Here is a 15,592-nt window from a genome sequence, read left to right on the forward strand (position 1 = left end):
CTCCTCCCCGCCAGGAAACGAACGCGACAGGGCATCCGCCTTCGCGTTGCGGGAACCCGGCCTGTAAGAAAGAGAGAACTCAAACCGGTCAAAGAACAGAGCCCACCGTGCTTGCCTCGCGTTCAGCCTCTTGGCCGATCTCAGGTACTCCAGGTTGCGGTGGTCGGTCCAGACGATGAACGGCGTGGTGGCGCCCTCCAGCCAATGTCGCCACTCCTCCAAGGCCAACTTGATGGCGAGGAGCTCTCGGTTGCCGACGTCATAGTTCCGTTCCGAGGCCGACAAGCGGCGAGAGAAAAAGGCGCACGGGTGGAGGCGATCGTCCTGGCAGCTGCGTTGGGACAGCACCGCCCCAACACCCACGTTCGAGGCATCCACCTCGACCACAAACTGCCGGTCAGGATCGGGGACTCGGAGGATGGGAGCGGACGTGAACCTCCTCTTGAGCTCCTGAAACGCCTGTTCTGCCCGTTCCGTCCATTTGTACGGGGAGGCGGGGCTGGTGAGGGCGGTGAGGGGCGCGGCCACCGTGCTGTACCCACGGATGAAACGGCGATAGAAGTTCGCGAACCCCAGGAATTGTTGCAGCCGCTTGCGTGTCTCGGGGATAGGCCATGACGTGACCGCTTGCACTTTCTCTGGGTCCATCTCGACTGATCCCTCGCGCACCACGTAGCCGAGGAACTTGACAGAGGAGGCGTGGAACTCGCACTTCTCTGCCTTCACGTAGAGCGAATTTTCCAGGAGGCGGCGTAGCACCGTCCGAACATGCTTGATGTGTTCAGGGAGCGAGCGGGAGAAGATGAGGATGTCGTCCAAATAAACGAACACGAATTTGTCCAGCATGTCTCGTAGCACGTCGTTTATTAAGGACTGGAAAACCGCTGGGGCATTGGTGAGCCCAAACGGAACCACCAAGTACTCGTAGTGGCCGCTAGGGGTGTTGAAGGCAGTCTTCCACTCGTCTCCCTCCCGGATGCGGATCAGGTGGTAGGCGTTGCGAAGATCCAGCTTAGTGAAGACGGTGGCACCCTGAAGGCACTCGAAGGCGGAAGACAGAAGAGGCGGGGGGTACCGGTTCTTAACGGTTATCGCGTTTATTCCCCGGTAGTCGATGCACGGGCGGAGCGTGCCCTCCTTCTTTTCCACGAAGAAGAACCCCGCTCCCGCAGGTGATGAGGACGGCCGTATGATGCCGGCCGCCAGGGACTCCCGGATGTATTCCTCCATGGCCCGGCGCTCAGGAGCGGACAGGGAGTAGACGCGTCCCTTGGGGGGGAGGGTGCCGGGCAGCAGGTCGATGGCGCAATCGTAAGACCGGTGGGGAGGAAGGGAGGTGGCCCTGGCCTTACTAAAAACCTCTTTTAGTTCGTGATAAACCGCCGGTACGGAGGAGATGTCGGGGCTGTACCTGGGCGGGGCTCCACCGAGCGGGCTGGTGGCCGCCCTCAGGCACGTCCGATGGCAGCGTTCGCTCCACTGCCGAACCACCCCCACCTCCCAGTCCAGTACCGGGTTGTGCTGCCGCAGCCAAGGGTGCCCCAGGATGAGCTGCTGTCCTGGGAGGGGAAGAAGAAAAAAATGGATGGTCTCGTGGTGATTGCCGGAGAGCAGTACCTTGACTGGCTCTGTCACGAAGGCCACCTCGCCGATCAGACGGCCATCGATGGCGCGTGCGGGAATGGGCGGGTTCAGAGGCAGGAAGTTAATCCCCCACTGGCGTGCCAGGCGACTGTCCATGAGGTTACCCTCCGCCCCGGAATCCACCAGGGCAGCCACGTTCCGGTCGCCCGCCGCGAGCTGGACACGTGCCTGTAACGTGAGCGTACTGGGACTGGGAGAGCCTGTGCTGGTCGAGCTCACGCGGATTCCCCCACGCCGCGTGAGCCCCGGCCTCCTGACGGTCACCCCGTCACTCGATGACCCCCCTCCCAGATCCATGGGCTCGGCGGGTGGTGCGGTTGGCGGGTTTCGCAGGGACCTCCGCTCCCGATCGTGCTGCCGCGTCCGGATCCGCCGGTCTACTCGGGCCGCCAAGTTCATCGCGTCCTTCAGGGTTCGCGGCCGATCGCGGGAAACTAGCTCGTCCTTCATGTACTCCGCGAGACCGTTGAGGAACGTGCTGACGAGCGCCGGCTCGTTCCACCCGCTGCTGCCGGCCAGGGTCTGGAATTTGAGGGCGTAATCTGCGACCGATCGGCTACCCTGACGCAGCGTCGCCAGTTCCTCGGCGGCGTCTTCGGCGGCAGAGCCCAGGTCGAACAGGCAGAGCAACTCCTCCGCGAATGCGTCGAACGCGTCACAAGCCGGGGCCCCCCTCTCGTATTCGGCCAGCCCCCGCAGCCGCGCCTTGTCCGTGAGGTGGGTTAGGGCGAACCCGACTTTGGCAGCCTCCGATGCAAACGTGACAGGCTGGAGATCAAACATTATACGGCAGTTAGTCACGAACGCCCTCACGTATTTGGGATCTCCGCTGAACTTTTCGATGTTGCCGAGGCGGGGCTCCGGAACGTCCACGAGCCTCCTGGCCTCGGTCGACGGGCGGGGCGGGGGTGCCGTGACAGCCGGGGGCGCAGCCACCGACAAACTCTGGAGGGCTTGGGCCATTTCCTGCTGCTGTTGCTGTTGCCGTAGGTCCATCTCGATCAGGTTCCGGATGTCGGCGGATAGGCTGCTAATGGCGGTCTCGGCTCGCTCCAGTCGGGTGAATGCCGTCTCTTCGTTCGTTGGCTGCATAGTGTTGGTCCGTCTGTACTGTAAGGGATTGGACAGTACAGCCAAGTGCGGAGCGATAGAGACTTTATTGCGGGCGTGGGTAGCTGGAGCTGGCGCTGGATCGGCGATCAGGCTGGGACAAACAAGCTCTTCTGCTGTATCTTCGATTCTTCAAGGACGTCAGTTTGTCGTGGACCGGAGAGCGAAGCAATCTCATGGGAGAGACGGACACTCGGGTCTGCGCTGGCGGCGTTGATATAGCGCTGCCCATGAGCCTGTGGCAGGTGGCGGCGATTCCGCTGATAGGGGGGCGTGGTCCTGTCACCGGTGGCGCCGGTACGTGACATTAAGCTATTCAAGCAAAATATCAAAAAACATTTGTTATTTCAAAGTGCTCAGATATACATATCAGATCATAGAGTTATAAAAACCTTTGTCATTACACCCTATCAAAAAATGTCTAGTTATGTCTTCTTTATTGATTTGGTGTGTAGGTATAATTATATGCTTAAAATGTTTCTTTTATTGATTTCATATGTGAATATACTTGTCTGCTTATGTACTTTATTCAATGAGGTTTGCGCATGTCTGTTTTTGTAGCTAGGGAGGACTTTTTGTATTTCGAACCCATTCCTTCATTTGAAATACAATTTACACACATTTACTGTACACAATAACTTTATTTTAGTATTGAAACATATCAGCCTCGTTCCACTGAGGAGGAATCATGGGGAGATCCGTACGGCCTGACACCGTGGTGTTTTCTGTTGGAGAGAGATGTCCAATGGGCTATGTGAATTTTGTCTGACAAGTCTGACATCCAATTGAGACATTGAGATGTCTTGAGAGACAAAATGGACATACTATGCTGGACATTAGGTCAAGGCCTCTCACCAAGTAGGCATGCAGTTGCGGGTGGGTTTACAGTATATTTACCGTAAATTCCGGACTATAAGCCGCACCGGACTATAAGCCGCACCAGCTACAATTGGGGGATATTTTAGTTTTTTTCTTATATAAGCCGCACCGGACTATAAGCCGCACGTGCACACGCGTTTTTTACAAAGAAAGACCGTTCACAGAAAGCCTTTTTAAAGTTTTAATAACATACTTTAACATGTCTTTCTAAACATTGCCTGTGACGCAGCAGTAGAACCGCAGCAACACGGAAGTGTCACGCGAGTTATTAACAAAGAAAGACTGGACACAGAAAGCTTTTTTAAAGTTTTAATAACATACCTTAACATTTCTTTCCAAACACTGCCCGTGACGCGGCAGTAATACCGCAGCAACACGGAAGTAACACAAGACTAATAGGGCTGGATTAAAAAAAACATACCCGGTAAAAGTCATTGAGACGCGGCGGTAACACAGCAGCAACACGGTAGTACAGCACCAACAGGGCTCGTTAAAAAACATACCAGTAAAAGTAAAAAAAGAGCTTCATCGTCTTCATCTTCCTCCTGTGCACTGAAACCATCGAAGTCTTCCTCCTCAGCGTCCGATTGGAATAGCGTTAGATATCCTTCGCCTCACACTTTCTCAGTCTCTCTTTCGTCGTCGCTTTTATGCATTTCTTCGAGTGTGATGAGGGTCTGTTCATGCTAATTTTATTCATGCACGAAGCGCTAAATTACATTAAACTAGCGAGCGACACGTATAGCTCCAGAGTAGACGGGACCACGAAATAAAGAAAAGGGTGACGCGACACAATGTCATCAACATCGACTGCCTTTAGCTTAAAAGGGGCTTCTATGCATTTCTTTTGTCCCCCATAATGACGGTTTGTGTATAAAAGCTTCCTTTCAGTAATGTCCGTCTTGATCTCGTTCTGTCTCTTCTTTGTGTGAATTATACGCCACTATTCGCCTATCAAAACACAAACTAGCACGTCTTCTTCGGCGCATTATCTCTTCTTCGTCTGTCTCGCTCTTGCTTCCTGCTAGAGCGCCCCCTGGAGGCCGTAGAAATCCATAAATACGACGCGCCGCGCCGCCATTTAAGCTCTATTTCCCTCTTTGACAGCCAAATCGATTGCTTTTAACTTAAAAGCTGCATCAAATGCATTTCTTCGTGTGTTTTCCATGATGAGGGTGTGTGCGTCATCATCATCATCATCATCGGTTTAAAGTCCGTTTTCCAGGCGCCGCTGGGTTGGACTGGATTCTCAATATGGCTTTCTTCCACCGAGGACGGCCCATGGCCATCTTGTGGTTGAGAGTCCTATACTGAGAACATTTTTGGAGCAAAACTTTTTACAGCCGGATGCCCTTCCTGACACCAACCCAAGGGGAAATTGATTTTCTGTAGGGGTTGACTCCCTTAGCCCATTCCTCTCCCGAGGAGCCCACTGGGCAGTGGTACTATTTAACCCATAGTTGGGGGCTGGTTCGTGGGCACCAGGGCGTGGGCACCAGGGCGTGTCCACACACCGGTGGGCCTGCGTGCCGCACGTCTAGGGGCCAAACCTCCTCCGAGTCCCTTGTAGTTTAGCCTGGGTCCGTGTTGTACCCAGTTACCATGTGTCGCCGCGTGGAGGCACTACATAGGGCTTGCTGTTAGAGAGGCTATGTACTGGCAGGGAGAGACTTACGCACTCGGCTCTCCCGTTCGCATACTGCTAGCCAGCGGTGAGGGTTGACAGTGAGAAGTGACATGCACTGGGCACTCCACCAACACACTAGACGCATCATAACAACCCGACTTGGTCTTATGAAGTCAGACACACGTGCGTGATCCGCGAAATGTTCAAAACACAAACTAGCACGTCTTCTTCGGCGCATTATCTCTTCTTCGTCTGTCTCGCTCTTGCTTCCTGCTAGAGCGCCCCCTGGCGGCCGTAAAAATCCATAAATACGCCGCGCCGCCATTTAAGCCTCGGGGTTCAACGTAACCTTCTGAATAAAATGCATTAAAAGTTCACGTTCATTACAACTTGTTTTTGGTGAGCAAAATGTCAGAAGAATTGAATTTAAATGCTGATTGATTGGGTTTTAATACAATGCAGATGGTCCAAACAGCGCCACTGCTTTGTGTAATCTCTGAGTCACATGGCAGAGTAAGAGAAAGGGTTTAGAGCCCTTTGACGCAGGTCACCTAGCGTGCATTCCTACTAAAGCTCATAATAGTCACAAGCAACACAGCCAGAATAAGCAGCAGCCATAGTAGTGTTTCAAAATAGTATTTTTGTTGTTGTTTTTGTCTTCAAGATACCGCAGTGTATAAAAGTGATCAAGTCATCACAAAAATCACGAAAAAAATCCTTATATAAGCATCACCTGACTATAAGCCGCAGGGTTCAAAATTTTGGAAAAAAGTCGCGGCTTATAGTCCGGAATTTACGGTATATTCTTTATTGAGTAGTATTGTCTTTCATCTGACACCCCGAAAAAAACACTTTTTTCATTTTTTAGGTTACAGACTTGCAACACCACGAATTTTGAACCTGTGGCAAAAGTCATCAAGGTAATATCTGTCCTCAAACTTTTAAGTAAATGCTGAATTTAATCATTTGCCATGTAATTTGCATGCGGTCAACATGATTATCTTTTCCTATTCACTCTAGCTCAAATATTTGCATATGGGGATTTTCTACTTGCTCTTTTTCTTTGGATCACTCTCAATTTAATAATAAACGCACCCATTTTACATTATAATAAAGACGTGTTGATGATGTGCATAAAGTTTTGAAAGGATGGGCCTAAATAAGACCTGAAAACACACGCACGCACGCACACAGGCACGCACACGCACGCACGCACGCACACATGCACACACACACATGCACGCACCCATACACCCACCGAACCACACACACACGCACACACATACATCCACGCTTGTGACGATCTGTGCTCCCATTGGACAGCAATGACCAGGGCGGCACACAGAGCACATACTCGGAAATGAAGGAAGACATACGAGTCCTATGCACTACATTCCTGCTCTGCATGGTTGTGCTGTTGGTTCAGATCTACGCTGTTTGTATTCATACCTGAAGCAAACCGCACTAGAGATCATTTGTAAGCAAACCAAGAGTTCTTTAAAAAGTGGGTCTCGGTCCGATTCTTTAATCCGCACCAGGATTTATTTGCGTGTATTCACACCTGCATAAAAGGTCCGGACCAGCGTTAGAATCGAACCCTGGTCGTTTTAAAGTGGACCAAACAGTCAGGTCTGAATACACCCTAAGAATACGATGCGGCCCACAACATAAATGAGTTTGACACCCCTGGTCTAGAACAAAAGAATTGCAGCAATTTTAGAAGTCATTCAAAATTCTGACAGCCCCGCTTATGAAATATGGATGTGTGCAGGTATTTTAGAGCTGAAATCCTGAAAGGCTATGACTGTATGGAGGGGGATGTATTTTCATTCTGCCTGACTAGTATGGCGCACTGCATGATTAGTATTTATATTAATTTTCTTAAATTAACCATCAAAGTGCTTAATTAGGATTATTAATTTTGTGAGGCGTAATCACTGAGCGGTGGCGTGAAAAACGTGGTGGGGCGGGGGAGGGTTCGGACCCAACTTCATTTTAAGACTTAATTACACTAATTAATAAAAGTCTAGCAGGGGAGTCATTTAACAAGAGGGAACAAATCAAGATAGTTGCTGAAATATCATGTGGACTAAGGGATGAGTAATCAGCGTATCATTTGTGTGCCATTTTATTCATCCTGGGATGGGTCACACATTAAGTTGACATTAATTTCAACTTGACTCGGTCAGAAAAGGGTGAAATGCCCCCTCCGGATCGGGGATGAGATCCTGCCCCAAGTGGAGGAGTTCAAGTATCTTGGGGTCTTGTTCACGAGTGAGGGCAGGATGGAGCGCGAGATCGACAGGCGGATCGGTGCAGCGTCGGCAGTAATGCGGGCCGTCGTGGTAAAGAACGAGCTGAGCCAAAAGGCAAAGCTCTCAATTTACCGGTCGATCTACGCTCCTACCCTCACCTATGGTGACGAGCTATGGGTCGTGACCGAAAGAACGAGATCCCGGATACAAGCGGCCAAAATGAGTTTCCTCCGCAGGGTGTCCTTAGAGATAAGGCGAGAAGCTCGGTCATCCGGGAGAGGCTTGGAGTAGAGCCGCTGCTTATCCACGTTGAGAGGAGCCAGATGAGGTGGCTCGAGCATCTCATCAGGATGCCTCCTGGACGCCTCCCTGGGGAGGTGTTCCGGGCATGTCCCACCGGTAGGAGACCCCGTGGACGACCCAGGACGCGCTGGAGAGACTATGTCTCTCGGCTGGCCTGGGAACGCCTTGGGATCCCCCGGGATGAACTGGATGACGTGGCTGGGGAGAGGGAAGTCTGGGAGACCCTTCTAAAGCTGCTGCCCTCGCGACCCGACCCTGGATAAGCGGAAGAAAATGGATGGATGGATGGATGGATGGATGGATGGATAAATTAATTGATTCGCAGATTTCTTTAATGAGAAATATTAGATTCTCTGTAGACACCTTGCTCAAAGACTATCCTGACTGAATAGCAGCATATTGCTGTCAAGTCTATTTCTACAGTAAATGCCTAACAGTGTAACAATAGAATTCTAATAAAAGTGGGAAGCCTCAAATCACCTCATTGAATGACTACAGACCTGTGGCACTGACTCCCATCATGATGAAGTGCTTCGAAAGGCTGCTCAAAGAACACATTGTCTCCAGACTCCCCCCAACATTCGACCCGTTCCAGTTTGCCTACCGGCAGAACCGCTCTACTGAGGATGCCATCTCCTCCGTTCTTCACCTGAGCCTGGCTCACCTGGAGGAGAGGAACACCCACGTGCGGTTGCTGTTCCTGGACTTCAGCTCAGCGTTTAACACCATCATTCCACAGCATCTGGTGGAAAAACTGGAACACCTGGGCTTCAGCACCCCCCTTCGAAACTGGCTGCTAGACTTCCTCACCAACAGACCTCAGTCAGTCCGGGTCGGACAGAACACCTCAGATGTCATCACCCTCAGCACAGGCTCCCCTCAGGGCTGCGTCCTGAGCCCCCTGCTGTTCACCCTGATGACACACGACTGCGCCCCCAGGTTCACCACCAATCACATCGTGAAGTTTGCAGACGACACAACGGTGGTGGGCCTCATCAGGGACAACAACGACCTGGACTACAGAGAGGAGGTGGAGCAGTTGGTGGGCTGGTGCAGAGATAATAGCCTGATCCTGAATGTGGAGAAGACGAAGGAGATCATCGTCGACTTCAGGAAGAACCAGCCTCACCACACTCCACTGATCATCAACAGCTCAGCTGTGGAGGTGGTCAGCAGCACTAAATTCCTGGGGGTCCACATCACAGACGACCTCACCTGGACTGTGAACACCACAACACTGGTCAAGAGGGCACAGAAGCGCTTGTACTTCCTGCGGAGGATGAGGAGAGCCCACCTGCCCCCACCCATCATGAGGACGTTCTACCGAAGCACCATAGAGAGCATTCTGACAAGCTGTCTCTCGGTGTGGTGTGGAGGTTGCAGCGCCTCCAATTGGAAGAACCTGAGGAGAGTGGTGAGGACAGCAGAGAGGATCATCGGGGCTCCTCTTCCCTCCATTCAGGACTTGTCATCCCAGCGCTGCGTGTCCCGAGCCCGTAATATTATCAGTGACCCATCACACCCCCACCATGGACTGTTCTCCCTGCTGCCCTCTGGGAAGAGGTTTCGCATTATCCGCTGCAGGTCCACCAGGTTCTGCAATAGTTTTTTCCCTGCTGTCGTCAGACTGTTGAACATTCAAACGTAGCATTCCTCTGCACACTTGTAAATACTGTTTTTGTCTCCTGCACTGTTTACATACTTTATCACTGCTGCACTTTGTACTTTATACTTATCTTATTTCATATTTTTATATAGAATGTCACTTTTTAACCAGCCGCAATATCACTACATTGTTGAAAGCCGTATGCAACGTAATTTCGTTTTGTGTACACCCAGTGTTGACAAAATGACAATAAAGTTTGTCTAAGTCTAAGCACGGTTGGCTGGTGGTTAGCACATGCATGTGCCTCACAGGCAACACGTTAAATGACAGCTCAGTTTCTCCTGTGTTGAGTGCGCACATTCTCTCTGTGCTTGCATAGACCTACTCTGGGTGGCTAATTCAAGACTGTAAATTGTTCACAGTGTGAATTGTTGTTTGTATTAACGTGCCTTGCCAAGGAACTATAAACTATTTGAGGGCGTGGCAAAGGCAACAGGGGTGGGCTTGGGCTCCCCCAGTGATCAGGCAATTGCTTGCCCCAACCTAAGCACAGGGGCCCAATCCAAGTATGATATTTTAAGTGTTTATTTACTTTCTTTTTTTTACTACATATGCTATGGCCTTTGGTGTAAGAGTTATGTGCATTTTTTAAATTTATTTTAGTTCAGTCTGCCCCCTATCCTGAAGTGATAGCTTCGACCACAACAATAATGACAGATAAATCTGCACAATGGCCTGATGTTCTCAGCACCAGTGAAAATAGTTCTCTTGTAACAATAGAACCTGTTCAGGTTAAAAATATTGTTTTTCCACAAAACAATTACAAACCTCCGTGTACGCTCACAAAAAAGAACGATAATATGGTCATGAAAAAATGTTGAAAAAATACAGCGAACAAGGCTAATGTACTCTAACTACAGAATCCCTATTTTGTGTTGCTTGCAAAACATTTTGTAATTTTGATATTCACTATTGAAAGTTACCTTTTTTCAACATATCAGCACATTTGTTTGATTCTTTTTTAATTTGCTTTTGGATTATTTTTTTTTTATTGTTAAAAATCAGTCTGTTTCCTAAAAAAATGAGTGCTTTGAAATAAAATACCCAATAATACTTAATCGTGTCCAATAATCCCTCGCTCCACCCCCTTGTAGGGCCCCGACCTTTGTGCTTGGGGCCCCTGCTACAACACTGATCATAACGAGGAACAGTGGTTTGCAAAATAGGTTGATGAAATGTAATGCATTGGCTTAGGAAATGTTATGAAATGAGCCACAAACGCAAATGAACGGAATCTGGGAAACTGCGGGGTTAACTTGAGAAGAATAACATCATCCATCCATTTTCTATACCGCTTGTCTACCCGGGGGTCGCGGGCGTGCTGGAGCCTATCCCTGCAGTCATCGGGCAGTCGGCGGGGGACACCCTGAACCGGTTACCAGCCATTCGCAAGGCACACAGAGACAAACACCCATCCGCACTCGCACTCACACCTAGGGGCAATTTGGAGTGCTCAGCTGGCCTACCAAGCATGTTTTTTGGTATGTGGGAGGAAACCGGAGTGCCCGGAGAAAACCCACGCGGGCACGGGGAGAACATGCAAACTCCACACAGGGAGGGTCAGAGGTGGAATCGAACCAGCACCCTCCTAACTGTGAAGCGGACGTGCTAACCAGTGTTCCACTGAGCCGCCATAAGAATAAGATCAGAACATTCAATTCAATTTGAACAGGGAGGAAGCCAACTATTACTACACTTCTGTCTCATTGTTATAGTCTATGATTATACTCAGTTAAAGGATGCCCGATGACCAATTACTTGTTTGAATTTTGAATTTAAAAAAAATCCCAGAGTAAATAAAGTAAATAGAAACAAGCCCTTCGATTGCAATTCAAATTAACATTTTAAGTAAAAGCAACAAAGCATTCAATTCTTTGTTGACAAATGGATAAAATACATGAAAATAAATCAAAGGTGCCTTACTCATGTCTTATGTGTAAAACAAAAGCTCCCACAATATTGACATACGTAATATGAAGTGGCATATAAGAAAAATCACATAGCCTGTCATTACCTTAAATGTGATCATAAATCTGTCATCTTCCCTTTACTACTTTAGTACAGGAGGCCCTCAAATACGTGCACCAAGGTTACCCAGAAGAGGTTTTCAGCTCCTCAAGGTTTTCAATTCAACCTATATCACTTAGTGATCAACTTTATTCGATAAAATCCAGTTTACGTTTCTCATGAGATCTCAATTTTGGTAACTGCGGCTTTGTGTGGCTCAGACAATAATAAAAAAATACAATAACTAAAACAACAATCAACTGAAAGTAGTCAATGGGAGGACAGATGGACAGAGGTTTTTCAAGAAAGTAGGTCTAAATCACTGCTGCTGCTAACAATTTTTTATCTCCGGCTATCGATAGAAAGGCCCATGCCAATGGGTTTAATTAGTGTAGCACATTTTGATCATCATTCATCATTAAGTTGTCCTCAGACGGGCCTTCCATCGGAGGAGCCTCCAGTTCACCCGATCCTCTGTGCATCCCGCAAGCTCGTCAGCAGTTTCCACGGCCACATCTCTCTTCAGTACATCCACATATGTTGGTGTGGCTCCCACGGTACCAGTTTACTGGCCGTGAGTTCTCTGTGCCTTTGAAGTCGACAAAGCACAGCACCGCTGTCAGGTTGTTCTTCTTCACCTCCTCTATGATTAAGGCCAAGATCTGGGTTACCTTGGTCCTCCCCTCTCGAAAGCCATTCTGGTTCTCTCTCAGGCATGGGTCAATAGCGCCCCTAATCCCGTTTAGTATCATGCGGTTGTACATCTTCGCAATGATGCATGTCAGACTGATGCCATGGTAGTTGTCGGGCTTTGAGAGATCACCAGACTTTGGCACTGGGATGATGTTTGAGAGGGACCACATATCAGGCTTCTAGAGCAAGGTTACACATCTCCAAGATGATGTTGTCTAAGTCGCAGTTCTTAAGGACCTGCGGAGGAATGCCGTCTGGGCCAGCGCTTTTCCCCTGCCTCAGAGTGGATTTGACTCTGGCGAGCTCCTCAGCTGTAAAGGGGCCATCGTCAATATTAAGATTTGTGAGGGCTGCAGGTAATTCTTCTTCGGCTCCATCTCCTGACGCAAGTGTGCCTAGGAGATTCCGGGAGTGAGTCTCTCCTCCGGGCTGTTGCCTGCAATCTGGCCCTCTCTTGACCGCTTGCGCCCACTCGTCTCATTTATGACCCTCCATGTCTCCCCATACCGCTGTTCACCTTGACCCACTTCCACTCTGCGCATCTTTTCCGTCAGCTCCTCCCCGTGATTTTGTCATACGTACCGAAGAGATGTTGTTTGGCTTCATTGTTTGACTCTCTGCAGTACACACGCGTTTGAGGTTTTGGCGCGCTTCCTACACTTCCTTGCGTGCCGCCACAACCTCCGGATGCTCGGACCTCGAGGAGGTTCTGATCCTCTCCATTACTGGCACACACCCCCTGGTAGCCTCCACGTTTGCTTCTACAAACCGCTCGTACATTGCATTAGGGCAGGGGTCACCAACCTTTCTTAAACCGAGAGCTACTTCCTGGGTACTGATTAAGGCAAAGGGCTACCAGTTTGACACACACTTCTGAAGTAGCCAATTTGCTCTATTTAGCTTTCACTATGTGTTATTATTGTCATTTCCAGTTCACATGTAAGTGTGATTTTAACAAGAATAGCAAAAATACAGTCAAACCTCGGTTTTCGACCACAATCCGTTCCAGAAGGCGGTTCGAGAAGCGAATCGGTCAAATTCCGAATCTATTTTTCCCATTACAAAAATTGGAAGAAATGTTAATTCGTTTCAAGACTAAAAAAAGCCGCCTTTTTTAAAAACATTTTTTTCATTTGCGCATTTTTGTCCGCCCACCGCGCAACTGAACCGCGCTGCTCGCATTATTGTGACAGAGCCGTCGCTGAAATTTAGAAAATATTTTTAATGTCCTGATGTACTTTCCAAAATTTAAGTGGACCTCAGTACGCAGGGAGCTTAATTTGGTCCGATCGCGCAACCGCAGCGCGCCGGGCGCTCACTGTCGCATTGCTTTAAGAGCGTCTTTGTGTTTTAGGATGACTTTACTGCTCCCGCTTGCTTTCTTTGGAGGCATGATTAGGGGTTAATACAATCCTCAAAGTAACGAAAATACAATAACTACAGAGTCAGTCGGCATCCGGGCCGCGCGGTTGGGTTTTCTCGGGTCCTCCCGGCTCATCTCGCGAGGTTCGACCTCCGAATTTTGTTCATCAACCGAAGCAAAAAGATCTCGAATTTTTTGTTCAAATTCCGATTTGTTCGAGAACCGGGACGTTCGGAAACCGATGTTTGACTGTAAAATAAATAGATGCAGCTCGCTGACAAGTGTCGCTATTTGAGCTAATTTTAGAACAGTCCTGCGGGCGACTCATGCGGTCCTCACGGGCTACCTGGTGCCCGTGGGCACCGTGTTGGTGACCTCTGCATTAGGGTCTTCCTTGCCGTCGAAATCTGCAATGAGGATACTCTCTGTGTGCTGAAAAACCCTAAGAAGAGCCTTACATGCCCTTACATTTTCTATCAGAGCCTAGTACTTACCTTAGATTGAATTTGTTTTTGTTTTAAATCCTCACAATTAAAAAGAGCATTCAAGCAACAAGTTTTTTCTAATAAGATTGTAGATTTTTGACGTTTTTATTTTGAAGGTAATGGTTCGCAGCAACATATTGTAAAGGGGGAAAAAAGAGGAAAAAATAAGGACTACGAACTGGTTCAAAAACAATACACTAAGTTCAAAACTTTAAATTATGAACTATGCAATAAACTCATTGATTTTTTTTTAACTGAACTTTTAACCAATTCACGTACAAATGAAATTTTCTATCATTGCCCACTGTACAACTGAAAAAATAATGTCACAACCTTCTCTGAAAAAACTAGTGAGAGAAAATTGAACACAGCCTCAAATCTGTGTTGCAAGTCGCATTTTGCCTCTCTGCCTCCTGCTGTAATCCCATAAAGATGTTGTTCACTCAGCCTCAGGATAGAAGACAGCACATCACGTTGTCAGAGTGGAAACTTGCCAGATTAAGAGGAGGATATGAAGCTCTATTTTTATTGTATGATGAAAAACAAATTTACCCCACTATTGACTGCATAATGACCACACTCAGTTTCCAGCTGCTTGCAAATATAACTTGACTAAAAATCAATGCTGACATGGCTGTGGTTTCGTGTCATCCTCTGCTTTAACACATTTGTTTGCCAAGTCCAAATACCCTGACTGCTGGATTTGAGTTTCTGATTAAATATTGATGGTGCGGCTTATGAATTTGATCTTAGAGTTCCACAGCAGGGCTGAAAGTAATGTGCCAATGGAGAAACAAGAGCTTAAAAGACATCCTCTCTGATGTGGGATGCCAACGGGACTGTTGAACTGCAGAGTTATGGAGGGATTACCTGAGAGAGAGTCCCCCATTAGAAGGCACTAAAATTTAAATAATTTTTGTAGAGACTGACAAAGATGTTTGTTTCTTCCTTTCAACTGCTGATGGGGGATGCAGCTATTAGGGGGAATGCCTATTTTGCATAGTTTTGGAATCATCTTTAAACATTTATTTGTTTTGTCATGTTTCATTTGAAGGATCAAATATTTGGAATGAACACGACTGAACAGATCACTTCATGAGAGGGATCTGTTCTTTTCTCTGTTCATTTGAACTCAGACGTGGGTGTGTTTTTGAAATGTAAAAAACAGAACTGCAGCATTTGTCACTCATGAATCGTCAGCGAACGTCCAATGAGCAACCAGTATGCAGGCGGGGTAGCAACTCGACTGAACGTAATGCCTCGAATCGTTCACAAAAGGCGTTGGGAACAACCGGTTCAGTCGGTAAATGTAGTCTTGAGTGATTGGTGATTCACCAAGGAAAGAACGACATGTTACCACTTAGTAAACGAACTCTCATTTGTCCTCGAGGGGATATGCTTTCATTGACGTCCGTACAGCTCATGTGGAGGCAAACCACATGAAACGTGACATGGTGAGGAGGCAAGTGAAGCAAAGAAAAGAAAGCCTGAATTGAGTGGAAGTGAAGAGGATGAAGACGAAAATTAAAAAGAAAATAAAAAAAAATATATAACATATAA

The 15,592-nt window shown here is 48.2% G+C and overlaps 1 protein-coding gene across 1 annotated transcript in view; it reads right to left on the reverse strand.

Annotated features, from left to right (window-relative positions):
- Positions 1-2,913: 2,913 nt before the first annotated feature.
- The window catches only part of tctn1 (tectonic family member 1), a 1,200,810-nt gene continuing 1,188,131 nt past the window's right edge, over positions 2,914-15,592 (reverse strand). The window contains exon 13 of the mRNA XM_037262831.1: positions 2,914-3,033. Coding sequence (XP_037118726.1) covers positions 2,929-3,033 — 105 coding nt within the window. The 3' untranslated portion in view covers positions 2,914-2,928. The remainder of the gene's footprint in view (positions 3,034-15,592) is intronic.

This window comes from Syngnathus acus, chromosome 10 (genome assembly GCF_901709675.1).
Source record: "Syngnathus acus chromosome 10, fSynAcu1.2, whole genome shotgun sequence".
Taxonomy (NCBI): Eukaryota; Metazoa; Chordata; class Actinopteri; order Syngnathiformes; family Syngnathidae; genus Syngnathus; species Syngnathus acus.